Source organism: Kogia breviceps, chromosome 4 (genome assembly GCF_026419965.1).
Source record: "Kogia breviceps isolate mKogBre1 chromosome 4, mKogBre1 haplotype 1, whole genome shotgun sequence".
NCBI classification, from domain to species: Eukaryota; Metazoa; Chordata; class Mammalia; order Artiodactyla; family Physeteridae; genus Kogia; species Kogia breviceps.
The window spans coordinates 109,864,690-109,892,672 of record NC_081313.1 but is presented as its reverse complement, the minus strand read 5'-3'; the positions used below and the strand labels follow the sequence as shown (position 1 = coordinate 109,892,672).

Sequence of the window (27,983 nt, the reverse complement as noted above, 5' to 3'; positions counted from 1 at the left end):
TTTTTTTTTTTTTTTAACATCTTTATTTGAGTATAACTGTTTTACAATAGTGTGTTATTTTCTCTTTTACAACAAAGTGAATCAGTTATACATATACATATGTTCCCATAACTCTTCCCTCTTTTGTCACCCTCCCTCCCACCCTCCCTATCCCACCCCTCTAGGTGGTCACTAAATACAGAGGTGAACTCCCTGTGCTATGCTGTAGCTTCCCACTAGCTATCTAATTTACATTTGGTAGTGTGTATATGTCCCTGCCACTCTCTCACATCGTCACAGCTTACCCTTCCCCCTCCCCATATCCCCAAGTCCATGCTCTAGTAGGTCTGTGTTTTATTCCCATCCTACCACTAATCTCTTCATGACATTTTTTTTTTTAGATTCCATATATATGTGTTAGCATACGGTATTTGTTTTTGTCCTTCTGACTTACTTCACTCTGTATGACAGACTCCAGGTCCATCCACCTCATTATAAATAACTCAGTTTCATTTCTTTTTATGGCTGAGTAATATTCCATTGTATATATGTGCCACATCTTCCTTATCCATTCATCTGTTGATGGACACTTAGGTTGCTTCCATGTCCTGGCTATCGTAAATAGAGCTGCAATAAACATTTTGGTACATGACTCTTTTTGAATTATGGTTTTCTCAGGGTATATGCCCAGTAGTGGGATTGCTGGGTCATATGGTAGTTCTATTTGTAGTTTTTTAAGGAACCTCCATACTGTTCTCCATAGTGGCTGTATCAGTTTACATTCCCACCAGCAGTGCAAGAGTGTTCCCTTTTCTCCACACCCTCTCCAGCATTTATTGTTTCTAGAGTTTTTGATGATGGCCAATCTGGCCGGTGTGAGATGATATCTCATTGTAGTTTTGATTTGCATTTCTCTAATGATTAATGATGCTGAGCATTCTTTCATGATGCTACACGTTTTTTGAGTTATCTATCCAACCCTGGAGCTTTTTACCCATGTCTCTACACATTCTAGCTCAGATCTCCCTGTGACACATCATATATATCTTGTGCACCACGTCCAATCCCCAGTCCCCTCAGCCCCACCGCTTACTCCAAGTCACTGTTGCAGCAACCAGTTCACACACTCTGACCAGCTTCACTGAAGTGCAGCCTGACAGTGCTTCACCTCAGGCCTGCAGTGCATTACTTCTTGCTTTCTATCCAGGGGACACAGCCTGTTTGGGACTCATCCATGTGCAACCTGGAAATGTGGGAGCTGACACCTGTGGGACTGCCTTTGACGAATGGGGAATTAAGGCCAATATGTAAATGCTTTCCCCTTTCATCACCGTGCAGATGGTTTTTTTTTTTTTTTTTTTTCCAGTACGCGGGCCTCTCACTGTTGGGGCCTCTCCCGTTGTGGGGCACAGGCTCTGGACACACAGGCTCAGCGGCCATGGCTCACGGGCCCAGCCACTCCGCGGCATGTGGGATCTTCCTGGACCAGGGCACGAACCCGTGTCCCTTGCATTGGCAGGCGGATTCTCAACTACTGCACCACCAGGGAAGCCCAGTGCAGATGGTTTTGAGATACATTTCATAAGGCTCCTGAGAAATCCTGGCTGGATGGAACAGTGCCCTTGGTGCTGGCCATCCTGATAATGCATCCTTGTATTGGGTCTCCCTCCTTCCCTGTTTCGTCCCCCTATCCTTTACTTCTGCTCCTTGGAATCTTATTCCCAAATAAATTACCTAACTGCACAGAAGCACTGGCCTCAGGCTCTGCTTTCTGAGGAACACAGGCTAAGACACTTGTGCAAGAATGCTGCCTCAGTCCATAGTCAATAGAGTGAAGGTCTCTAGTACATGGGGATTAAATTTTAGCTTTAGAGACTAATCATAAACCACTGATAGAATTAGCCCAAGCTGATACAGAGAAAAGTGATGTGATGGTGTGGCACGGCTCACCAAATTGTGGAAGTAAAAGTTGTGGGCAGTTGTTATTATTTTAAAAAATCATTTTATTTATTAAAACATCTTCATTTCCCAAGGCACTTCAGTAGCTTTCACAAAAATACTTTTTTTTAAAATCAGGTGAAGCATATGCTTTAGAAGTACCATGGTAGCATGATCAGAAAAGAGAAGACAATTTTACACTGAACACAAAATATCTCCCAATGTTACACCACTGAAGTGAGCAACTCTGAAAGACCGTGAACACGACTTAATTTTCTTCTTTGTAATTTTTTTCCATGATTAAGTTTCATGAAAGGAACACACACAATGATGTCATTTTTGGCACCCAAAGAAGTGCTAGTAGCTAAGGCTGGTGAGGCCTTGCATAAGTGGCAACTGTGGACCATTGCCAGAGTGATTCTGGGTTGAAACAAACAAATAAAGGACACAAACCAGGAGGCTAAGGAACCAGCCTTTCCTAAGTCTATTCTGAAGTGCAAATAACTTAAGGAGAAAAAAAAGACATAATAACAAATAACAAACAAAACACAATCAAAATCCATATTATAGTTTTGGGAGAAGAGACAAGTTTGCTCGTCTCTCTCATTGATATACTTCCTTCAAACCATACATCAGAAACCATAGTAGCTAGGAGACTTGATTCACATTGCAGTGGAAAACAAGAATAGATTCAGTGATGAATCTCTTATGGGCCTGCACAAGCCCAGTGCTTTGATCAGATGTAAACAAGTCTACCCAATAGTCACTCTGAGTGGTCCAAGAGCTCATAAGTCAATGCACTTGTCTCTGTTCTGTATCTGCTGAGTCCTCTCCATATGAAATACCTCTAGGTTTCCTCAGACTTGTGCTCTCCTGCCCTGGGGAAGCAACAATCCCATTTAATATCCTTTGTAACTGAGAAAGTATGAGAAATCAGACTCCCTGTGAAATTATTTCTTTTCCTCTAAAGTGCACCATTAGTGGGAAACAGGGAAAGGATTTTTTGGCAGGATGAGGAGGTGGAGAACTAGACCCCCAGTTCTATCAGGGGCCTTTTCAGGCAGTCTGAAATTAAAATGTAAATTTAGCAAATGCCTCTCATATTCTTCCAAATCCTACTGGTTCTAGTGAGTAGTTAACTTCTTAGGAAGTGCCAAGTCCATCACTGTAATAGTTAGGATTTACCCAAAGTTGTCCATCAGTAGCCATGGTGTCCCTGGAGGGAAGGTGGTGCTCTAGGACCATATGCAGCTGAGTCTGGGTATCCATCCATGAGCAAGGCAGACACAGCATCCACAGAATGAACAGCAAAGACCTTTGCCACTGAAGGACTCAGTGTCTGCACAAGTCACTTCTGACAAGACGGTCTTTCCTCTTTACTTTCTCACTGGAGGTTGTGTTAGAAGCCTGTGTTTTTAAGGACTGTGGGGCCTTCTTCACCATCTTTTAACATCTTTGTGTGGCTTGGAGTTTGCCTGTATTTTATTCTATGAGAACAAGCCAAACAAATGTTAGTAACAAATCTTAAAAAGATGTCTACCAGTCTCAAAGCAAACAAAAAACCCCCCAGAGCTGAGGGTATCTCACTAAAGGGAAAATATCATACAGCAGATTCTGAAAGGTTTCTTCTTGTCTCTGTACAATCCCACAGTTGCTATGGCTGTCGAGATGTTCATGGTGACTCGGTAGTCTGGGTCTGGCCAGAGACAACAGGCTGTAAGTACCTGGCCATGTCTGATCCTATTATGGCTAAACTAGTCCATGGCATTTCTAAGTTCGTGGGGAACTCTCTGCCAGGCCCAGACCCAGTGCATTAACTTTGTGAAGAAGGAGGCCCCCTTACCCTTTGACCCTTAGCATCTGGTCAATGGTGTCTGGGAGTGGGGTGCTGAAGCTCTCTGGGAGGAACAAGGTGAGGATGGCTGTCAGGATGGTCAGACTCCCCATGAGAATGTAGGGCAGGAAGCGGTCGTAGGCACCTGTGGCAGACAGAGCCCCAAGCCGGGAGTGCAGTTAAACATGGTCTCTCTCCCTCCCTTTGTGTCCCCAGGACTCTAACAGGGATCACTTGCCTTCTCGGCCTCAGCATCTCCCAGTCTGAGCTTCCATATTGGAATCTGGCACCTAGGCAGGTCACAGAACCCAGAGCTGGCACAGAGCAGCAGCACCTTGGTGCAGGGGATGGGTGCAGCCTCGGTGGATGGGGCTGGGCCATTTCTATTCCTATTTCCTTTTTATTGGCCGTGCTGTGCGACATGCGGGATCTTAGTTCCCCGACCAGGGATCGAACCTGTGCCCCCTGCACTGGGAGCACTGGACCACCAGGGAAGTCTTAACCCATGGACCACCAGGGAAGTCCCTCTATTCCTATTTTCTAGCCAAAAATAAATTAATTAATCAATTAATTAATTAAAAAAACCCAACACAGCCAAAAATTAAGTAATTAAAAAAACACAAAACACCCTATTTCTTAATGCTGGGTTTCCAAGGAACTCAAGGTATGTGTCCAGGGATAGGAATAACTCCTCCGCCTCTCCTGATGTGTCACAGTCCACTCAATTTGTCTTCAGGCCAGATCAGAAGGTGTTTCTGCTTGTCGGATCTATGTAGCATGTTCACAAAGCACTCTGAGTACTCCCAAGGTGGGTGCCACCTGTCCCCAGAGATGTGCCAGCTAGGCATGTGCAGGGGGACAGCAGCTGCCATGAGGAAATAATTCTGAGAAAGATAAAACTGGGGCCCTATTACATAAAATGGTATGAGGCAGATCTTTGCACAGTGTAAAAATGCTGTGTTAAGTGCTTCAAGTTACAGAAATTCTCGGTTCATCAGACCTCTAGAATAGACATCTTCCCCTTCCTGTTCCTCATAAACTATGATTCCAAGAAGAAATTTCTCCAATTAGTACACTGGTTCCCTAAATGACACTGCAATTTCTTAGGACAGGGGAATTATGTCTCTGATGGAAGGCCTGGGAAGGCTAAAACATACAAAAACCCTCCACTCTTGTCAATTTCTAGCTGTCTATAGGTTGTTTTCCACATGAGCGCTTCTAACACACTGCACCAGGACAGGAACCTTCTCCAGGCATAGATCCAGTATTGGATGGATCCCATTTGCTGAGTGTGCTTGCTTTCCTGTTAAGCCATCCCCAGGTCGCATTAAAGCCCATCAGTGCTTCCACCCCATCCCTCCTGTGTGCGCTCGACCCACGGGACTTACCAAGGTAAATGAAGTAGGGAGACAGGATGCTGCCCAGGCGGGATGCTGTGGAGCTGACTCCCATGCCCATGTTCCTGACCACTGTGGGGTACAGCTCAGCTGTGTACACGTAGACCATGGAGAAGGCAGCAGTGACTCCAAACTTACCCACCATCACCAAGATGGTAGCCAAATAATACAAGTCTGAAGAGCAAAGGGAAGAAAGTAGGAGAAGGCACCAACCCAAGGCACACCGCTTCTAGTTTTTTGTCTGAAACAGACATACTTTCTCCCTGGGAAGGGTGCGGGAGGAAAGTTTCTATAACTTCCTATTGTGGGATAAGGGGCTTATGTCCTTCCAAGTTGATTACTGAGAGGAGGCTGGGACCTGCAGCTGTGTGAGGACATGCTCTTCTCCTCAGCCTAAAGACCACCAGAGTGAGCCCCTCAATAATCCAGAGAAACCTGCTCTCCAGTCCAAAAGTCATTAAAGACTTGTCTGTCAGAGGAGGCAGCTGGCACCCCAGAACCTCATGCTGCAGGCACTTGGAATTAACTAAGGATTTGTGGATGAATGGAAAGTTCAGTTATAACTCACTTCACGCTTTCACTCTATGCAACACTTCACAGACCAGCAGACCCTCAGGAATGATCCTCGGATCTCTCCTGCTCACTGTGCCAATGAGGGGATGCTGTGAATGGCCTGTGGGTCTCCCTGAGCTCTGGTGTGAACCTCCACATACATTCCTGGGCTCCCAGCCATGCTGCAGCGGGGGCTCTTCCTGTGCAGAGTGTTGCCAGCCTCAGGGGCCCACAAATGATTACCAGAGGTCCCCAAACCCATGACAACTCTCGGTACCATGATGGACATGAGGATCCATAAACCGTTTTATGAATTTTCAAAGAGGGCTGCCTCCCACCCTTCTGTGGGATACCAAGATGGTTTTACAATTAAACTCCTGCTACTGGCCTGTGAGAGCCACGCTGTAGCCTGGCCCCGCCCTTTTTCCTCTCCTCATCTCTTACCAAGCATGGCAGGCTCATTGCCTCCTCAGGTCTTGGCCTTTGCTCTTTTTCGGCCTGAAATGTTCCGCTCCTAGACTTTCTCATGGGTTTCTCCATCATTTCATCTGTTTCTGCTCAACTTTCCCCTCTTTAGGGCCACTGTCTGTGACCACTCTATATAAACTAGCTTTCCATTGTCCTTCAGTGTCATTATTAAAGGTAACACAGTCTGTACTATAACAAGCATTTTATTTACTTGTTTGTTGTCTGTCTTCTCAACTGGAGTCTGAGCGCCAGGAGGGCCTGGGGCTCTGCCCGACTCTTACTCTGCACCGTCAGCCCCAAGCACAGTGCCTCCCGCACAGTAAACACTCCGCAGCTACTTATTGAATGAATAAATGACTAAGATGGGTCCAGGTTAAAAAGACATGGGGATGGCCCTCTTTCCTCCCCCTCACTCTGCAAAAACACACACACACACATATTAACTTGGGTAGAGAGTACAATCAACCGCCAGCCCCACATGGTTACTCTCCCTCCTCCCCCAAAACCCAGGCCATGATGACTGTCTGGTCCCAGGAGATACTTTCTCTTGATTTGCTGGCTGAGAACACAGATATGCAGGCGAGCTGTAATGGCATAATTTTATTCTCTTTATTAATTGGCTGAGACAGTGTGGTAGAGACTGAGTGACTCAATGGATATCCCAGACTGCAGACATGTATGGTACCTACCTTGGGGCACCAGCTGCACGAAGAGAAGAACGCTGCCACCCAGGAAGAGGGCGGTGGCCATGGAATAGCGTCGGGGCAGGTGCTGCAGGAGCAGCCAGGCCAACACATAAGCTGGGACTTCAACCACAGCCGAAAGGAAAGAGTTCAAATAGACATCCCCATGCAAGTTAGGAGTGTCAAGGGAAAGCCCAAAATAGCCCACTGATATGGTCATCCTGAAACAGAATGCAGAAAAAAGCTGGAGAAGTGGCATCCACGTGCCTCCCAACGTGGATAACTTTTAAAGTACAATTACTGCAGGAAATTCAAAACTATCCTTACCAGGAAGGCAGCAGATTTAACCCTGAGTCTTACTTCTTAGAAAGAAAGATAACTTCCCCTGAGACCAGGGTACCTTCTGGGTCAGAGCACTTTCAGAGCTTTCTAAACAAAGTGTTCCAGCAAAAAGACATATAATTCAGATAGATTCACTTTGTTGGAAAAAATAAATATAAAACCAAAAAAACTCCAACCTGCCTTTTGGCTTTAAAAATCCTAAGCTAAAGCACTCACAAAAGCCTACTTCCCTACTCTCTGAACCTCCCAAATCCAACAACTGCAGAAGGAGCTAGGGTACAAGTAAGGAGGCAGATAGCAAGTGGGGTGTGATAAGACTGATGAGATAAAATAAGGAACAATCATTAGGTCAAACATTTAGAGAAAGATCCCTGGCGGACCCTCTGTGGTGACCAGCCAGCAAGAGGCTGGTCAGAAGCAGGTGACCCCAACCCCACCAGACTCATGGGGAGGAAAGGGAGCTCCCAGTGGGCCATCTGTATGCCCCCCGCTGCCCTTGGCCTAGACTCTGTCCCCAGTAGGCATTCTCTCTATTGATCGTCAACACTCTTTGGCAAACCAGACCAGTATGAATCAGACTATTTTTAACTCATCTGCAGGTTGAAACCACAGCTGGTACAATCAGGGAAAAGGGCATGTACAGGAGTCCCTGGGAAATCCAGAGCAGGAGGGGTGCCTGGGTGAACCACAGAAGGGTGACTCATCGCAGGCTGGCAGGTCTGTGGTGCAGGCTGAAAGCTGGTTTTGTTTGAGGCTGACTCAGGGGCGGTGCACTGCCCTAAGGGATCCCGTACCATTCCTTGGAAATGGGTGGCTGGCTGCCAAGGCTTGTTGACTCCAGCAATAAGCAGTCTGAGATGAAGTCTGCCTTCCTCCCCCACAAGCTCAGGTAGTCACTTGTAATCCCAAGTGTCTGGCCACTAAGCAAATGCTATCCAGGCACTCGGATGTGTTCCTTCTCTCTGGTAAATCACAGATCCCTCCCTGACACACTTGGTGAAACACCTCGTTAGAAGGAACCTGACAAGGATGTGTAGGCCATGGCTCTGCCTCCAGGACAGTCTCCAAACATCCCAGAGGGAGGATGTCCTGCTTCCACATTTCCAGAACATACTTAGCGGCCTCTATAACTGAAAGGACATGGTGTCTTCACTTAGAATTTCTTAAAGGCCTCAGTCACTGTCTGATGCACAGGCAACAGGAACAACTAAACTAGGGACCCAATGTGAACAGCAATTTGCCTTATGACCCAGAGGGATCCCCAAAGATCCCATACCTTCCCCCAAAAGCCCCCACAACAGTTTTCGTTCTCCTCTTCTGAGATGCCGTTAAGAACTGGGACATGCCCACTTCTTTTATTGCAAGGCACATCCCTGCCACTTTCTGATGACACAGGCTTTCAATTCTGATCTGAGACATGTCTGCAAATGCGAGGCCTGACAGCCACTGACAGAAGCTTTGTCTGGAGGCCTTAGGTATGTCTCACTTACGCACCACAGAATTATGGACATGATGGTGACCATCCGGATATTCCAGGTTCGGAGCAGATCCAGAATGCTGTGAGACTGCTGTTTCTTGGAGCTTAGGTCTTGTAGCTGCAGGAACAACATGACAAGGGTATGGGATGGAGAGAAGGTTGGAGACTCAGAGACCCAAGAACATACCCTGGCATCTTAGCTTTCTGCGTCATCGAGTTGGGGAGTGTTTTATGTTTCTTGCTTGAAAAGAAGGGTAAGTATAGTGACTATGTCTTGGGCTGCAGAAGGCTTCACCGGGCCTTGTGGATAACAAATTAGTGAACAAGAATGAGGAGGAAAAGTAAGTGACCAGCCCTTGGTGCGATACAGTCAAGGAGGAGGCCCAAGCTGACTGCCCCCTCCCGGCAAAACCTTCAGCCCCATCAATGGCCACATTTCAGGGAGGCCTCTGAGCATTCCTTTCCAAGGCTGGCTCCCGGCCCTCTGGGTCAGAGAGAGAAACTGGCTGTGTAGTTTATTGATATTATATTTTAAGAGAATTAATGTTTTCAGTCCTCATACCATGTAGTTACTGTTCTACTTCCAAGGAAAAAAGTTTCAGATAGAAAAACAGGAAAATTGACCTCAGCTTCACTCTGAGTAACTTCCTATGAAATCTGGCACAGCCAAGGACATTAATAAACCACACATCTAAACATACTGATGTTGCTTTCTTAAGCAAACCCAGCTTTGGAGTTTGTTTTTCCCGTTAGCAGTTCAACAAAAGGTCAACTTTTGACTTAATGGATTCCCTGGAATAGCCTCATTTCCACAAAGATGCCAGTGGGACTTATGGTTTCATCCAGACTGACCTCTGCAAATCTACCGAGGCCACCTCACTTAAAAGCCCTCCCTGCTACCTACCCCTCCCTGAACTTTGTGCACCAGAGTCCTTTCTAGGATGTGCCGAGTGGGATTTGGTGCTAGGCCACCGCTTAACCATGAGGCCGGCAGGGCTGTCAGTGGCCAGCAGCTTCTTCGCTGCCTATAATAACCGGTATCTCTTTCCCAAGCCCCAAGTCTGCATCTGCATGCCTTTGCGCACTGCGGTAAGACTGCTGGTGGCTGTTCTCACAGCCAGGACCTTGTCTTCCTATCAGAGCAGGGACACATTCCAGAACCCCATCAGCCAGCAAGGACAATTTCTAACCTCTTCTCAGAGGCATGAAACTGAGGAAAACCGCTTGCTGCAGAGGAGGTGGAAAGAGAGGGAACAGGAAGGAGAAGCAAGACCCAGGAATCAGGCAGAGCCAGGAAATTGCTCATGGTGCGTGAGAACAGGGTTTGCAGAGAGGGGTGGGGTAGGGGGAGGGCGGATATCAAAAAGGACCTGGCTCCAAGACAATACTCAACAACTCCCCGTTGGTGGGCGGAAGGATACAGGACATTTCTAACTCCAAATCTATTTTTGCTTCATACTTTAGGTACTTGTATTATTTTTTAAGATGAGAAACAACCTAAGGTATAAGAAACAATGATTTCCCAAAGTGCCAATTTCATGAAAGACCTATTAACTCATAAAGAGTTTTTATTATTAAAAGTAATGGTTCAGGGCTTCCCTGGTGGCGCAGTGGTTGGGAGTCCGCCTGCCGATGCGGGGGACGCGGGTTTGTGCCCCGGTCTGGGAGGGTCCCGCGTGTCGCGGAGCAGCTGGGAGCAGCTGGGCCCGTGAGCCATGGCCGCTGGGCCTGCGTGTCCGGAGCCTGTGCTCCGCAGGAGGAGAGGCCGCAGCGGTGAGAGGCCCACGTACCGCAAAAAAAAAAAAAAAAAAAAAGTAATGGTTCAACTGTATGATCACTTCGAAAATAATTATATAAAGTATGAAAACCTAAACTCTACAGGAAGGTGAAGGAGTTTACACAGTTGGCACCTTCTCAACTTCTGAATTTTAACAGGACCTGCCTCGGGGGCAGCTGGGGCTTGGGCAGGGGGAGAGCTGGGCTCCCGTGTGAAGGGAGGGCTTCAGGGCTGTGTGGTCCTACCCTAAAATCATGGTCACCGAGGCCCTCCCACCAGCTCCCGCATGGTGCTCACCTCACTTGAGTCAAAGATGGTTGAAGGTGCAACGATCCCATTGATTTTGGCAGCCCTGCGGATGATCACCTCTGCCTCTTTAAATCGGCCTTGAGAGATGAGCCATCGGGGGGACTCAGGGATGAACCTGGAAGTACAAGGAGCAATCTCACTGAGGCCTTCCCGTCCCACAGAGCAGGTGGAGCATAAGTGGAGGTGGGAAAGGGGGTTTCAGAACTAGAGCTAGGTTTGAGGGATGTTTGGTGTTTCCAAACCAGAAGCTAAGAGATGCACCAAACTAGAGCCAGTAAGTGTGAGCTTCTGATTTCACTGGAGTACACAAAATTTAAAGGGGCCAACACACCATGATGGGATTCCTCCCCTGGCTGGCCACCGTCATTTCTGAAGAGTGTTGGTGCCACCTGCTGGACACTAAGTAGACAGGCGCAAAATGGGCTCCTGAAGCTTGGCTTCCGTCATGGGCTGAGCCCAGCCCAGACCCTTACCTTGCCGTACTCCCTTGCTTGTGCCTGGCATCCACAGCAGCTTTTTCACTGGCCTCTTATAGCCTCTAGTTTTTCCTCACTCTCCCCCCTCCCCCCGCCCCACCTTGACTCATCCAATTGACTCTCTATAAGGCACTTAGGTGTTTTGAGACTTTATGGATCTTATTTTCTACATCACGAGGTAGCCCCTGCCCTTAGGTCATAACTAGGACTCATCTGTACCATCTCTGCTCTGTATCTTCTCCCACTATGCTCTGCAATGCTCTCACATCCAGGTGAACCAGTGATCTCACCATCCCCACCTGCAAGGGGCGATTCTCGCCTCAGCCCCTTGGCTGTGTTCTCTCTCTCAGTATGGAATGGTCTCCTCTCTGCCTGTCCAACCTCTGTCCTGGAGGCTCAGATGAAGCCTGGTTTCCTCCATCCAGCTACCCTGAGGACTCTCACAATGTGCTCCCTCTTCTCCCGGTGCCTCTGGCACGAGGGTGCAGCAACATACAACCAGAGCCAGGGCCTAAGCTGTCTTGTCCTGCAGTCTGATAGCTTCCTGGAGCTTATGCTAAACTCCATCATCTCACAGCTACTGCTCTTTCCTCTGCTTGCACTCCAATCAACCCAGCACAGGGCTGAGAACAAGTCTGTTGATGTCTTGGGGCTGTTTTGTTTTTGACTTTTCTGAGTATGGAAAAACATTCTGAAACACCTTATAAAGACTTTAGATTTTCTGTCTCTGTGAGCCCAGATGGGGATTTGTGGGTTGCTGCTGCCCCCTAGTGAAGGCCAGATAGAAGATATCCTGCTGGTGGGCACCACTGGGCACCGGGCCACACTTACCACCACAGCGGGAAGCACAGCACCCCCGGCACCGTCAGCGCCAGCAGAAGCATCCGCCAGTCTCTGATGAAGTAAGCAAACAGCGGCAGCAGCATGTAGCCAAATGCATAAAATATGCACACGCCTAACGTAGAGAATATAATACGAACTGACTTGCCAAGAATTTCCGTTCCTGTTCAAAACAAGGGAGGAGTCATGTTAGTATTTTAATTCCGGTTATTTCCTTATTAATCTTCTTGTGTGTAATTTTCAACATACAGATAAGAAAGCAGGCAGAATTATCTTGAAGCTTCCAAGCCCTAAGGAGCGATGGGATTCTGACCACCTGCTGGGGGTGCCTCCTTGCGGCCTCACAGCGACAGTTCTCTCATGAAACTGCCATCACTTTCTGAAGCCCTATGCTAAAGATGCCACGTGAGGCCTCAAAATTTAATCCTCACTGAGGAAGGAGATTCATTAAAGGGGAAGTCACTATTAAGGCCACACATGCTGACTATTATGCTTTAAGGAAAAATATTTTATCAACTGTGAAGAGAAACAAATAATCCTTTTAACAATCAACCCAAGAAACCCAAAGACCTATAAGCTAGAGTTAGATGCCTCTGAACAGTGAGACTGGCAACTTTTCAGTGAGAGCAGGCCAAAGCCCTGCAGTGTGGACTCAATTAAAACCCTGAAGGTCATGTGACTAAAGCCCACTCCTATCAATTCATTCTTGCCAGTCGATTTCACTGGCCACTATGTTTTGCAGAAGAGGCAGTTTTCTTCCTTGGTGAGCCTGCCAATCATGGTCCTTGCTCCTCATGTCATGCCTCCTTATTTCCTTAGCTACCCCAGCCCTGGGCAGAGGCAAGCCCTATTTTTAAGATCTTAGATGAATTCCAGCAAAATGGCCATCAAGTACTAATAAGACCAAGGTGTCACACCTCGGGGGCCAGAAAAGAACTGGAAATCAGCAGTCAGGCTATTGGGCTGCAGGGGACACAAGGCTGGGCACTTGGCTGACTCAGTTTCCCTGACTACTAATTGGATTCATCAAGAATCCCTGGTCGGTGTTGCCAGAGACCACTTCCCTTGGGGGGACATCACAGCTGTCTCCAGAAAGCGGGTGGTGGGATGATGGTGAAACACAGGATCAAGTACTCGACTCCAAATTGATGGCCATACCCAGGACAAATGCTGCCACGTAGTTGGAGATCTGGCCCATGCCTACAAGGAAAAACAGCATGGCAAACATCTCAAAGTTCTTCGAGAAGATCTGCAGGAAGCTGAAGCCAGTCTGCATGCCCATTGTCACAAACAGCACATTCTTCCGACCAAACCTGGGAGGGAAAGGAGAGTGATAGAAAACCAGCTGGGAGAAGGCAGCAGGAATGGGCCCCACCAAGAGGGGCTTTCCCCAGAGTCATTTCAGGGAGGGGTCACGGACACTGCTGCCAGGGCAGCTGGTGCAGGTGCAATCCTGGCCTCTCAGTCCCTATGCTGTTACTCCGCTCCCCACTCGCCAGGACCAATGTGCAGCCTGGGCACCAGGGTTGCCCAAAAGGCAGTGCCAGAATTAAGACAGTGATTACAAAGGATTGACACACATTCATTATACTTAAATTCATACATTCATTATTTATTATTTTTTAAAAAAGAGCTGGTTTACTTTGGAGGGTGATGGAGAAACAATTCATTATGGTAAATAAAGGGGAAAACATTTGTCCTGACTTTTCTATGTAAACTATGGTGAACAGTTACCAATAACAGATGAGGGAAAGTATCATTTCATAAAAGTATTCCAACTATTAAATGAAACCAAAGTGATAAAACTAGAACATCATCATTTTACAACCCCCAATGAATGAAGAGATATGGGCATTGTGTTTCAATGACTGCTAACATCATAAAAAGAGACACTTGAACATTGCATGACTCCCATAGTCTTTACAAAGGGGCTGAATCTGAATCTGATGAAGTCTCTAGATCCAGCTGCAATTTGCAAGAAATGCAGGGAAAAGAGGAATATGCTCAATTGTACCATAAGCATACAGTTAGCAAAATTCAAACTGGGAAATTCTACAGGTAGAACAGCCCAGGCAAAGAAAAGGATGGAGAATCCATAGGTTAAAGTAGACTAAAAGACATATAAAAATTTTTAAGTGGGCAAGACTAAACTTGTGTTTAAGGATGTACATTTGGACGATAAAAGTACAAACCCACAAGGAAGTGATTATTATAAAAGTCAGGCTAGTGTTTACTTATAGGTGAGGGAAGCTGTTGTCTTTGGGATGGGACAGATGGATGGGCTTCTGGGTGACCAGCAAAGTTCTATTTCTTGACTTGGTGGTATTTATATGGTTATTTCCCTGCAATAATTCATTAAGCCTCATTTGTTCCGTGTGGTTTCTGTACCTGTGTTCATTTTAAAATTTTAAAAAATGTTGTTTTTTGGAGATTTGTTTGCTTTTAAAGACAGTGACACAACAAGGAGGAACAAGTCAACCTAGTTCATTCAACCTAGCAGATTCAGCTTGAGTCTGCCCAGGGCTAGCAGACACCCATTTTCATTCAATGAATATTTATTTGAACATCTATTATACACTATCACTACGAATGTATTTGAATTAAAAAAAGACACTGATTCTGCCCTCAAGGAGCTTGTAGTCTACAGTTGGTGAGACAGACAGTAATCATATTTTAATCAAACAACGACACTGCTGAATGTACAATTACACACTGGCCCACAAGAGACACAACAGAGGAACCTATCCTGGACTGGAGGTAGGCGCTGGGGATGTGGTCATTCAGGGAAGGTCTCCCTGATTATGGGGCACTGAGATCAGACCCAAAGGAAAAGAAGTTGTTGACAAGGGGGAGTCGGGGAGAGGGACCAAGCTTTCAACGATATTCACAGTACAGTGGGGGAGGCCAATATTAATCATATGATGTCGGGCTTCCCTGGTGGCGCAGTGGTTAAGAATCCGCCTGCTGATGCAGGGGACGCGGGTTCGTGCCCCGGTCCGGGAAGATCCCACATGCCGCGGAGCGGCTGGGCCCGTGAGCCATGGACGCTAGGCCTGCGCGTCCGGAGCCTGTGCTCCGCAACGGGAGAGGCCACAGCAGTGAGAGGCCCGCATACCGCAAAAAAAAAAAAAAAAAAAAAAAAAAAAATCATATGATGTCATCTTTTATTTACCAATTTCTGATAGGAACAAGGAACCAGGGTTATGTAAACTGGGGACCCTGAGGAGGCCGCCTGCGTGGTCAAGGAATGCCACGGCATGGGGGGTGGCGGGGGCGGGAATTCTTCACTGTAACTGTGAGAAGAGCACACGCAACTGTGGCTAGAGGGGCATGCTGAATACGAAGGGCAGCTGTTCAGTAGAGGGTGGCAGGAGCCAGACTGCACAAGACCTTCAGCCACGGTAAAGAGTTTGCTGCTTCTTCCCATTACAACAGGGTTTTGTTTTTGATGATATTGGCATCTAGTAGATAGAGGCCAGAGATGTTCTAAACATCTGAAAATACCCAGGATAGTCCCCCACAACAAAGCAGTCTCTGGCTCAAAATGTCAACAGTGCTGAAGTTGAGCAACCCTGACCTAAAAGGAGGGTCCCCTGCGTTGTCCTGTAACAACAGTGCCCTGCACGCCAACCAAGGGGAGGGCCCTTCCTACCCTGCTTTCCCTTCCCAAGGGCTCCCTGGATAGTAGGGAAGAGGAAGACTCAAGGATCCCTTACATTGCAATAGTCCTTGGCAATCCAGGGTTGGGGCCAGAAATACTCACTTTTTTTAAAAGAAATATTTGTCTATTTTTATTCTTTGATATTTATGCATAAATTGTACATTTGTAAAATATAGAAAAGCACAAAGAAGAAAATAAAAATCAGCTGCATTCTCTGATAGCCACTAACATTTTTTTCTCTATTTTTAAAAATTGAAGTATCGTTGATTTACAACGTTGTGCTAATTTCTGCTGTATAGCAAAGTGAGTTGGTTATACACATAAAGACATTCTTTTTTTATATTCTTTTCCATTATGGTTTATCCCAGGAGATTGGATATAGTTCCCTGTGCTATATAGTAGGACCTTGTTGTTTATCCATTCTAAATGTAATAGTTTGCATCTACTACCCCAAACTCCCAGTCTATCTCTCTCCCTCCCCTACTCTCCCTTGGCAACCACAAGTCTGTTCTCTATGCCTGTGAGTCTGTTTCTTAGATAGGTTCATTTGTGCCATATTTTAGATTCCATGTATAAGTGATATCATACTGTTTTTGTCTTTCTCTTTCTGACTTAATTCACTTTGTATGATAATCTCTAGTTATACCCATGTTGCTGCAAATGGCATTGTTTCGTTCTTTTTTATGGCCGAGTAGTATTCCATTGTATATATGTGCCACATCTTTATCCATTCATCTGTCGATGGATATTTAGGCTGTTTCCATGTCTTGGCTACTGTGAATAGTGCTGCTATGAACATAGGGGTGCACGTATCTTTCTGAATTATAGTTTTGTCCGAGTATATGCCCAGGAGTGGGATTGCTAGATCATATTACCATAATAAACTAAAATAAAAACTAAACTAAAAACTATATTTTTAGTTTTCTCAGGAACGTCCATGCTGTTTTCCATAGTGGCTGCACCAACTTACATTCCCACCAACAGCGTAGGAGGTTTCCCTTTTCTCCACACCCTCTCCAGCACTTGTTATTTGTAGACTTTATAAGATGGCCATTCTGACCGTTGTGAGGTGGTACCTCGTTGTAGTTTTAGTTTGTAAGAAATGCTCACTTTTAAAGTCTGTCAACAAAAGGTCAAACACACACACGCCTACAAAAATAGGAAATATCAGCTACTTCTTCCCAGAGTTGTGCCTCCCTTCTATTTCTGCACATAGAGGTAACTCAATGATGTCAGATAAAATGCTTTGACAGCCCAGGATTATTTTGATTGCTTTTGACTTTTTGGCTTATTCATATTCCAGCAAGGAGTCCTATATAAAAAGTTGATATTCTAGACAACTCTGGAGGGCATGAATCCACTGCCGTTAGGTAATCTGTTTGGCTTAGGTTTTTGAATTGGCTCACCTAGGAGTAAACTGTCCATCCCACAGAGCCCTGGGCCTTCCAAGGGGGTGCAGACAAGCTTGAGGGGTGGTGTAGGGAGCTGAAGGTAGGTGCTGCAGCCAGAACAGCCACATTTTTAGCTATTTCATTTACTGAACTTAAACGATCCTATTTAAAAGACGAAGTCTGCTGGCAAAATTTTTTTTAAAGGTTTGAGAAACCCTGTACTAGCCCTTCTGAAGACTAAGGTGGTCCTCAACATACACACCAACTTTGTTTCTACTGTTTCCTCAGGAGCAGATCGTTGGGAACTGAAACACTTTCCTCAGGTAATCATGGTGTTACGTGGCTCTGAGGCCAGCCCACAAAGATCTCCCTACCCCATGACACAGCTGACCAGAAAAATGCACTGAGCTTCAACTCTGTAACTGGGGTACCTCCTCCTAGTCTTTCACATCAAGGTAATTCCTCTGAGTCTCAGCTGCCACCCAATCCTGTGAGAAGGGAATTCCCACTACCCCTCTGGGAGGGCCTCTAAGCTCTGTCCAGGCACGCCCTCCTCTCACTCTATACTGTTCCCAGGCAATCTCATCCACTTTCGGGGCTTTGATGAGGGTTCTAGCAACTGACAATTCCCGAACGTGTTTCTCCAGCCCAAACATCTCATGGAGCACCCTATCCATACATCCAACTCCATACTCCATTCCTCCTATGAGACCCCTAAGTCTCATAGTTACCCGAAATTCAGTATGTTCAAATTGAACTCAACATCTTCTCCTACAAACATGGTCCCCTTCCAGAGTGCTTTGTCTTAGAGAAGGGTATCATCATTTACGCGGCTGTGCAGGCCAGAAGTATCCCTCCCCTCACTTCCTGTGTCCAACTCATAGCCAAGTCCTGTTGGTTTTACCTCCTACCACTCCTCCCCATGTCTACCGCCCTCAGCCTAGTCCAAGCCACCTTCATTTCCTGCATAAATGATTGTGACCTCTTAATTGGTCTTTCCACAATCCTCCTTGCTTCCTTTCAATCCTTTCTACACAAAGCTATCGAACAACTTTGTAAAAATGCAAATCTGATGATGTCACACTGTCAAAAGCTCCCCACTGCTCTGTGACGAAAGCCCAGACTCCTAACTGTCATCTGCTAAGCCCAGCCTGCTCTTCTGCTTGGGCCTCATCCTGCCTCGCTGCTTTGTTTCTATACCACTCTCCACACACACACCCATCTGCCACCAACACTTTCTTCCGGTTCCTAAAGTGTGCTATGCCTTGAGTCTAGGCTCAAGTATTCTTGGCACTCTTGCCCAGAACACTCTTTCCTCTCTTCACCCCTTTAGCTAGCTAATTTCTACTCATCTTTCAACCCCCAGCACATGCTTCAGTGCTTCACCATCTCAGGTCTCCTCTGTCAGACCCTCTCTGAGCACCCTGTACTTCTCCCCTGTATCACTTACCACCACAAAGGATAACAAGTACTTCCTTCAATTCTTTGTTTAATACATTCTACCTTGCTAGGAGGCAAGTTCTAGAAGAGCAGGCACCTAGAACAGTAGTCCACACGAAACAGAGGATCGGGACTCTGGGCCCGAATCCTAGCTCTGCCACTTGCCAGCTGTGTGACTCTGGGCAAGACATTTAATTCCTCTGGGCTTCATTTTTCCCATCTATAAACTGAGAAGAATAATGCTTCCTACATCATAGGGTTATGAAGATTAAATTATTTGTTGTTTTTTTTTTTTACTTGGTATACAGTGCTCATAAGAGTGAATGGCACATATTAGATGGTCTGTGTTTATTAAATAAATATAAGTAATCAGCTGATGCTTGCTGCTAAGTTAAGGGTCTGGGGAAGCAAAGGCCTTTTCCCTAAAGGGGTAAGTGTCTCAGGCTCATCTAGAATCATCAGTCAGTGGTCACAGCCTACTTAACTCTTTAATGCTCACTGGTGACTGTAGGAATTTGTCCCTTTTAAAAATCCCTAGATGACACTCTGGAAAAGACAAATCTAGTGAGAAATGCACATATTTCTTATGAGGAAAGACTTCTCAGGTAACAACATTAATCATAGATGCAAGCATGCCAAAACATCACTCTGCATGTGTGCCGCAGGATAAAATGGCTGTATTTTTTTTTTTTTTTTTTAAATGGCTGTATTCTTAAGGCAGGATGACATTCTCACCCTGAACTTCTCTATTAGAGACTCCTCCTGCTGGGAGGATGCTGGGACTCCTCTCCACTGGGTGACCCAGTGTGGCCAAGGACCTTGCTGAAGGCTGCTCTTCTTGCCATGGGCTTTGCTCACGGACCCTGAAGCTCTGGGGTAACAAGACACAATATAATAAACCCCTCTGAGAACACCACGGAAACTATGGAACTGTTTTCCCCAGAAAAATGCTCACATACAATCTCTAAAATTTTGTATGGGATTTCCAGAGGAGATGAACTCCCTAAGCCATGGACTTTGAGTTAAGAGCCTTGGAATTACACAAATAACCTGCTTATGGGTCAAAACAGCACACTTCCTGATTGCTGAGAAATGCCATAACCACAAGCCTGTTAGATAAAGGGAATCAGCCCTGTGGACATAAGAGTTCTGCCCATCACACTGCCATTGGCTAGTGAGACCTCTCACCTTGAGGAAACAGCAATGGTTTTGGGAACACAGAGGTAGCCATCCATCTATGGAATGCCCTAAGATCTACAACACAGCTGACATGCGTGTGTGTGGTGTCTCCCTCTCCTAAGCTTAAAGACGCCAAAGAGTTACGCTCACCTAGGGAAGGCCAGCCAGGCAGTGCAGAAGTAAACTGTGGCATATTTCCTGGTCAACTGGATCGTGTATACACTTGGCTGAGGTTGTTTCGCTCAGCAAGCATTAGTGAGAGGAGGTTGCTGGCTCTCTTTACTTGGTATGGAGCCTATACTATAGATGTGCCTTCGCCTTTTTAAAACACACAGCCCTGGGCTGAGAGAACACTACCTTGCTCTGTGCTGAGGTGCCCTGCAGCTGCAGGAGTAGACACCCACCTTACCTGTCTGAGAGCTGCCCCGAAATGAAGGAGCCCACCAGCACACCCCCGAAAAACAAGGAAACCGTGAGCGGGGCCTTCCAGTCGTCCTCACACACCAGGTTCCACTGAAAGAGGAGCAAAGGGATGTATCACTCATTTCTTTTTAAAAATGTTTTAAATGTAAGGCTTCTTGGAAAATGAAATCAGAACATCCTGCATCCCTGCATGCTCTGTTTACATTACCACAAGGGTGTGTGAGCTTACTGAGGCAGGCGATGGCTCATCAGGCAGCAAGGCAAAGAGCAGGTTTCCCCTCACAGGGAGACTGACCATCCTATTTTTCACAGCTCTTAGCCTCATTGTTTTGCTACCAATATGAGACGGGGAGACAGGCTGGGAGCAAGTGTTCTGCCCATGTGCCAACCCAGGAGGAGGCGAGGCCTTTCACGGTCGCTTCTAAGGACCTGGGCTGAGGCTGGGGCTGTGGTGGGGCAGGGCAACCTTTCAGTGGGGTTCAGGTCATTGGCAGGGGTGGCACAGGAGTAGTTCCGGAGCAGGGCTCTGCAGCTCTAAGGGTCAAGGCTTCCAGTGAGGGACTGAGGCCAGAGGGCCTGGTATGCACCATCTGGATCTGTTCCTTCAGCTCTGCTCAGGCCCCAACTCTGGGCCAGTGACCCCTGGGTCCTTCTGCTGACATTTAGAGCTGGGATCCCTGATGCTGTGCCAACACTAGGCCCAATTACAGCCAAGAGCTTTGAGCTGGGAGTCAAGAAGCTGGGTTTTAACTTCTACTCTACTGTTAACTAGTTACCCAACCTCAGACAAGATTTTTCCCCTCACTGTGCCTCAATTTCCCCATTTGTGAAACAGTGATGGGGGTTGGGGGGGAACAGGCTACAGTGCTTGAGGTTCCCAGTACCCATTGTAGAGTTTCATCTCTAGTTAGCACGGAAAGAGGTCTATGGGCATGGGGAAGCACCTGAACACTCAGACATTAGGTTGTTGCAGCCTAACAAGGGCCAAAAGAAGGAAGAAAAACCAAAATAGGAAGCTTGGTGGTTCCCAGAAAAATGTTTCCCAGAACAGAGAGATGGTGCTCAGTAGTAACCAAGAAGGCCGCCTTCTAGGGAATTTAGACCCTTGCTTGCCTGGCACCAGGCTGCAGGCCTGCCCTCCATGGAGCCTTCTGGCTCCCAGGAAGTGTGCGGCTTCCAAGAATAAAGCATCTCTTCCAGGCCAGGGTCAGAGGGAAAAGCAAGTCTGCTTTTCGGCCCTGCTGGGCAGCGTGTGCACAGTGCCTCCAGGCATCTCAGAGCGGGTCGGAGGGTAGCCCTTAGGGTGGACACAAAGAACCCCTGCAGCTGATGATAAGAGCCGCATAGCTGGCTCTCCACTCTGGAACAAGCATGCACGTTGGATGGACTGAGAATGGGGTGGTGATCCCCACTCCAGGGAAGAGTTGGGGGTTACCAACTCCTAAATCTAGAAGAAGCCCAGACTAGCAGAAGACAAGCAAGGAGCACCAAGGCCCAATCACTCAGGCTATGGCAGCCTTCCCACCTCTGCAGCCTCAGCCGTGCCAGCACCCAGATACCATCTCCCTTCTAGGAGGGTGAGTGCTCCAAGAGCAGCCCCCATCCAGACAGGGCTGCTGAAGTCAGGATGGGGGTAGCAGGGGAGTCAGAGCTGAGGGACTTGGTGACGGGGTGCTGGCCTCTGGGGGTGTTAGGCAGAGCTTCAGGACCAGACTATGCCTATTGCTGCTCTTGAATATGATGTGATCTATTCCCACCTAGCATGTGCTACTTTTGTAGTGACAGAGATTTAAAAAAAAAAATGAATAGAGTCAGTAGCTGCTTCTCAATAGGTCTCTCATGAGGGTTGGGGACTGATATGGCTGCGCTAGACTAGATACCCACAGGGGCTTCTGCAGTGAGTTCTTGGGTGGAACCCCACCCCCTCCCCATGCCAGGTCTCCTAATATAGGCTTCTAGGGGCTTCTGGACTGGCAAGGCCAGGTGCCACCTGGAACCAGGTCAGACTATGCTCTGCAGGAGACAAGGTGACTGTAGTGCTCATCTTGGAATAGGTCCCCAGAGCATCTCTCCAGCTCCTGCAGCCTCACCACCACCACTTGGTCCAGCCTGTCCCTATTCTGGGCAAGCGTGCAACTACTTGAGGTAACTGGGCTCTCTATCCACTACTGACATTTCTCAACAATTCTCACAGCCTGGCTTTGGGTCCTCCAAAAGCAAGCATGGGTTAACACTTATTTCCTCCTGGACACAAGGGGCCTGTGAGTAGGGTCAGGAAAGGTAACAGGTCTCAAAAAATGAACAGAAGGGCAGGCACGGGCTAGGTCCCACCCAGCCAACCCATCCACTTACCTGTCAACCACCAGATGGACTGCAGTGGGCTCTTGGACTTGGCCTGACTCCTCCTTAAGTGGGCGGGGGGCGGATGAGAACCCCATAGAGTCCAGGCTACGTACCCCGGGCTTGTTGTGTTTATAGAGGAATGCAGTATTTCTATACTGAGCTCCTGGCTTGGCAGCTGCGACTAAAGCAGCTACAGACCAGCTCACTGATGCTGCCACTTGGTACAAATGATGGGCTGTACTGGCTGATGGTAACGGGGATCAACCTTAGAACTAAATGTGTAGGTTTAAGATTTAGGTCATGAGTCTAGTATCCTTACCCCTCAGCTGGGTTAGCTATGAAAGCAGGTGCAAACTGAAAACATCTGGGAGTAACCCTTGCAAGGAGCCTAGACTTGCCACCCTTCCTGGTCAGAAATGTGCCTTTCTAGTGGTGTTGTCTTCATGGATATATATGTGTATGTGTGTATATCTATATCTATATCTATATCTCAGAGCTTTTCCAACTATATACTTTAGTTATGTACAGTTTGTTTTATGTCATTTATACCTCAATAAAGCTGTTAAAATTTTTAAGAAGAAAGAGAAATTGTGTCTCTTGTACACAGTATGTAATTGGTGCTACTTCTCAGTTATGGGAAGTAGAGAGATGATGTCGTTCCCTGGGACTAAATGTCCTTACCTGTGAGTTGGCTGGAAGAAAAAAGAGATAGGGCCTGTGCCCACAGGGCAGAAGTTCTTCCCAGAGATGTACCTAGGCTGACCGCATCAGCAGTCAAACACACTGGTAAGCACTACCTGTTACTGAATGCCATGTATTCTACACACATTTCATCCGGCCTCCTGCTGCAATTAACGGTGAATCCTTGCCCCAAGGCTATCAGGGCAAGGAGGAGAAGAAGAAAAATAATTTGCTACCATATCCTCTACAAAGCCTGGCAGTGCCCTGCAGAGGAGAGGCTCAGTAGCTATTTGGTACCTAGGTGAGTGAGTGAATAGATGAATAAAAGGACAGTCAACCTTCCGAACCATATTATCCCTTGGGTTTAGTCCTTGGGCTTGGCTACCCAAAGCCCAGATGAACCCTGAGCTTCATTCTCTAGGACAGATTATTTTCCTTTCTCCCTCACACCTTCTCTGTGACAACTGTCAGAACTTTGACCCAGGATGTCGGTTCTCAGCTAGCTAGACAGACTATCAATCTGACCACTCATGGCCAGATGGGTCTGTTGTGACTGCACATGCACAGGGCCCTTCAGGGACCCAGCAAGTGGCTTGCCATGAGCTGCAAAGGCAGGGAAAAGGGTCTGCGCTTTCCTAGAGTGAGGGAAGTCAGCAAAGGCATACCAGTGAGGCACAGTCTCCAGGTCTTTTTGGTCTCCCCACCCCAGAGTCAGCCCGGGGCCTGCCTCCCAGGTCGATGTGGCTTTTTCTTCAGGTGGACGTGGAGATAACGGTGGGGGCTCTCCTGTTTTCCAAGACTACACACACATAAGGCTGATGGAAAAGCTGGTCCAGAAAAAGAGGTTCTCCAGGACAACAGGGAGTAAAAATGTTGCGAAGGGCCAGGGCTGGGGGCTTCTGGGAAGCAGAGACTGGCAAGGAGCAAGGGGACGCAGAGGACTGCTGGGTTTTGGCTGAAGAGACCCCACCCCATGGGTGCAAGAAGAGTTAGAAGTTTCTAAAGGAACCTTTCCAGCCACAGGCTATGCTATGGAGACACCAAAAAGCAGGTGTCTCAGACCCAGACAGCCTGAGAAATCACCCAGGTTCCCCCAGAAGGAGGCAGTCCTGGGCCAAGAAACACTCAGGTATTGGAGCAGCACTGCACAGTGGGGTGGCTGATTCCCCAGCACTCCAGGAGTGACTTGAAGGGCTAGAGAAGGGGCTAGCCTAGAAGCACATGGACCACCAAACTATTCCTGAAACATGGGAGAACCACCTTTCTCACCTCATAAATAGTGTCCCCTTCTTTCTGCCAGTCCCAATGCCTTGTTGCAGATCCACGCAGGGGCAAGCCCCAGTTTGTGGAGTGGGGGATTACATTTACTTTAAAATATTCCAGTCAGTGCCTTTCAATGCCCCTAAGTTTCCCTTCTATAAGTTAAACTTGTCCTTTTCTTCTTCAGTACTCACACTTTAGAGAAGATTTCAAAATTATTCATTAATCCATTCAATAAAATTTTTCCTGAGTAACCAATCTGTATCCAGTATCAATGTTAGGACTTGCAGGAGATACAGAGATGTTAAGTCTACCACAAAGTTTAGTACTACATGTGCACACGTTAACCCCAACAAAGAAAAAAAATCAAACAGGAGACCTGAGGTTTTCATTTTCTGTTGAAAAACACGAATAAGAATTCAATACCAGTGTACTTACAAACACCTCTATGATGTGGGGCAAAGGGCAGTCTTGGAGACATTTAGCAGGCACAGGACTAGCTGCAACTGTCAGCAGGCCAGGTCCATGTTGAAAGAAAATGGGCCTTAGAAAAATGGAGCTCTCAGAATGTTAATGCAACAGCTTCCAACAGTGACTGTTCACCAGAAGAGAACAAGCGGCCTTGAACTTAAAGTCTTGGCATTCCAGCATCCTCAAACAAAGGGCTAAGTAATATATTAATCTTGCCTCCCTGCAAAGACTGACAACCTGAAAGTAGGTGAAAGGGCACATAGCTCTTACAAAACTGTTAAGATAGCTAAAGAAATAGGCTAAATATATAAGGGGAAAGGCTGACAGCAACATAGCTGTCAACATTGGCAGCAACATAGCTCAAGGACCCTTCTGGAACAGTCGGCCTTTGGGAGCTCATCAGTGCCATCACCACTCTCAGCCTAAGGCATGATGGGGGCAGCAAAGAAAGAGCAAATGACTAAAGTAAGTTGGGGACGACAGGGGTTAGGAAAAAATCCTAAGAAATGCCATGAGCTACTTCTGACTTCACTGCCTTTTCCTTCCACAGGCAGCCAGAAGAAGAATTTGCAGGGACTTCTGAGTCATGGAGTGTGGCTTCCCCTCCGTGTTCTCTGCCTGCAATCTGAGGGACAGCCTCTACTTTCACAATGCTCACTGGCTTCCAGGAGGGTGACAGACTCACTTGCAAGGCTAGGACCAAAGATTTGTGATGACTGGAAGTTTTAATACTCCATGCACTCTTCAACCACAAATCACAGTCAGCTACCTCCAATCAGTACCTCTTTTCTCAAGTAACAATGCCTGAGGACACTGGAATGATGTCACTTGCTCAGAGATCCCAGTGGGGCTCTTCTCTTACTCCTACTACATACATGTGGAGTAAGGAGGCACAGATGCTAGGGACATCAAATGTCCAAACATACAAAAAACAACACACACACACACACACATACGTCTGTTGGGGCAGCACTCAAGACTCCCTTGAAGGGTGACAACCCCCAGAAGCAACACACACAGGGTCTCCAGAACCCTTGTAAGCCCCTTTGAGGCTCAAGCGGGGTTTGATGCCATACCAGGACCTGTGCACCCTTCCCTTCAGCCTCTTCTCTGTGAACTCTGCCCTCCTGCCAGGTTGTTTCTTGCTGTTCCAGACTTTGCATCTGCTGAGCTATATACCCCAGACTCACTGAGAAGCCTCCTCCTCCAAGAAGCCTTCCCTAATCCTTGAACCCCTGATCCTGACACTCAGTGAACCCGGGCACCCTGGAGCCTATCAAGGAGTGCTCTTTTCAATGTCCTGCTTGCTCAGTTCTGCTGAGACTACAGGGAGTTAGAGTGCCAGTGTCGGAGTATGATGCAAAGCGCATCCACATGCATCAATAAACATCACATCATACATCCAGCTTTAATGACTGCAAGGTCACCAGGGGACAGACAACGCCACCCAAAAGGAAAATCCAAGGGGCTGGGGCATGAGAAAGGTTTTCCCCCTGCTTCCTATGAACTAAGGTTGTATGCTTTAACTAAATCTGGCTAATGACATTTCCTTAGAATACCCTAAAACATTCCAGGTCAACAAGTCACCCTGAATGGATCTGCAGATGCATGAGTCCTAAAAGTCTAGTAACTAACCCTGAACAAAAGGTAAGCAATTCTTTAAGGGGAATGGCCAGACAGTCATTTGGGGGTGAAGGTGGGTGGGGAAGGAGTAACTGGAAAAAGGAGCAAGAGACAGTTTTACAGCCATGCTTCCTTTAACTTAAAAAGTTTGAGAAAGTAGAGGGGCATTTCCCCGCTCTCTGAATAGATGCCAAAAGGCCGGAGGAAAAATGGTGACAGCTCCTTGGCCCAAGCTCTAGCTCTGGTCCTCAGCACTCCCACCCCCATCTAAAGTCTCTGACTACTCAGAATCTTAAAAGTATCTACAAGGAGTCGCCAGGGCCTTCTTGGCTTCCTCTCCAAGATAGCTAACAGGATGGGCGGCCAGCCTGACACCCGTGCTTCGATGTCCATGATCTCTCTGGAAGTCACCACGAAAAGTTCTCCGGAGCCACCTGGCTGGACGATGGCCATTGCCAGTGTGTAGGTGAGTGGCGGAGAGGGATTGACAGCATCCAGCGCGCACCTTGGCGGGTGGAGTGCACGACCTTAAAGACTGTTAAGGTCCTGCTTACTCCCCGGTCCTAGGCCCCGGACGCGGATCTGATACCCACCTCGGTCACGATGGTGGACAGGTAGATGTCCTGGTTGAACTCCCAGCCATCCAGGCAGCCCTCTTGCTCCAGCTGCTCCAGGCCCACGTCGCGCCCCGGCTCCAGCCCGAGCGCCGAGAAGTTGACGATCGTCGCGAGCCGGTAGCGGCGGCAGCTGTGAGGCGCCTCGCGGCCGTCCTGCAGCTGCAGCGGGAGACTGTGGTTGCGCCACACGCTGCTCAGGTTCGCTGTGTCCGGCACCCGACAGTGGTGCTCCGGGGTCGCCGTCAGGAACACGGACGAGAGGCCGTTGAAGCCGTTGGGGATGATGCTGGCGCTGAGCAGGAAGAAGATGAGGCGCTGGAAAGGGCCCCACTCGCCCAGGAAGGCGGTCACTTCGTCGTAGTCCCGCATGCCGCACTTAACTGCCCGAGAGGCGCGCGGCCGGGGGTCGGAGGACGCGGCGGCGCGCGGGGGCGGGGCGCGGCGTGCCCCACTGCGCGACCGAGCGAGAGTCGGACCAGGGAACGGCCTGTCAACTGAACAGGCTCGCAAGCTCCCGCCGCCGCTGCCGCTGCAGCCCCGCCGAAGCGACGGGCCTTACATAGGGCGCAAGGCCGGGGCGGGCTCTGGGCCTGAGCCTTCAAGCCCGCCCAGGCCGCTGGTGGTGCGGCGCGGACGGGGGCGGAGCTGGGCCGCGCGTGACGGCGGTGGGCGGGCCCGGGCCAGGTCTCTGCTCTCGGGTGGAGTCGGCCTTGGCGGGCCTAGGTGGGCCTCGGTGAGCCTATCCTTGAATTTACATCCGAAGGAGCCCTGGCTGGGCTGAGGAAGGTCGCGAGACTCGTGACCTCGGCGGCGTTTGAGGCC

General features: G+C 47.9%; 1 protein-coding gene across 3 annotated transcripts; it reads right to left on the bottom strand.

The window, feature by feature from the left end:
- Window positions 1-389: 389 nt before the first annotated feature.
- SLC22A5 (solute carrier family 22 member 5) lies at window positions 390-27,983 on the bottom strand. Of its 3 annotated transcripts, XM_059063367.2 has the most exons (10): window positions 27,138-27,983; window positions 20,153-20,256; window positions 13,231-13,385; window positions 12,064-12,235; window positions 10,745-10,871; window positions 8,688-8,788; window positions 6,858-7,072; window positions 5,140-5,322; window positions 3,761-3,896; window positions 390-3,404 (listed from the first exon to the last, which is right to left on the bottom strand). In XM_059063367.2, the coding sequence occupies exons 1-10, from the start codon at window positions 27,528-27,530 to the stop codon at window positions 3,317-3,319; spliced, it is 1,674 nt and encodes a 557-aa protein (XP_058919350.1). In that variant the 5' UTR covers window positions 27,531-27,983; the 3' UTR covers window positions 390-3,316. The 3 variants fall into 3 exon arrangements, with proteins under 3 accessions (XP_058919350.1, XP_066887714.1, XP_066887713.1); XM_067031613.1 differs by lacking the exon at window positions 3,761-3,896; XM_067031612.1 differs by lacking the exons at window positions 390-3,404; window positions 3,761-3,896; window positions 5,140-5,322 and adding an exon at window positions 5,343-6,752 and having other exon boundaries at window positions 27,138-27,976.

Excerpts from the sequence above, each read along its gene's own strand:
- SLC22A5 (XM_059063367.2), bottom strand. The coding sequence starts at position 27,530 with ATGCGGGACTACGACGAAGTGACCGCCTTCCTGGGCGAGTGGGGCCCT. Across the intron at positions 12,236-13,230 it reads CGTGGCAGCATTTGTCCTGG|GAACGGAAATTCTTGGCAAG; the intron begins GTATGGCCATCA and ends TGTTTTGAACAG. Across the intron at positions 10,872-12,063 it reads CTGTGCTTCCCGCTGTGGTG|GTTCATCCCTGAGTCCCCCC; the intron begins GTAAGTGTGGCC and ends TTGTACTTCCAG.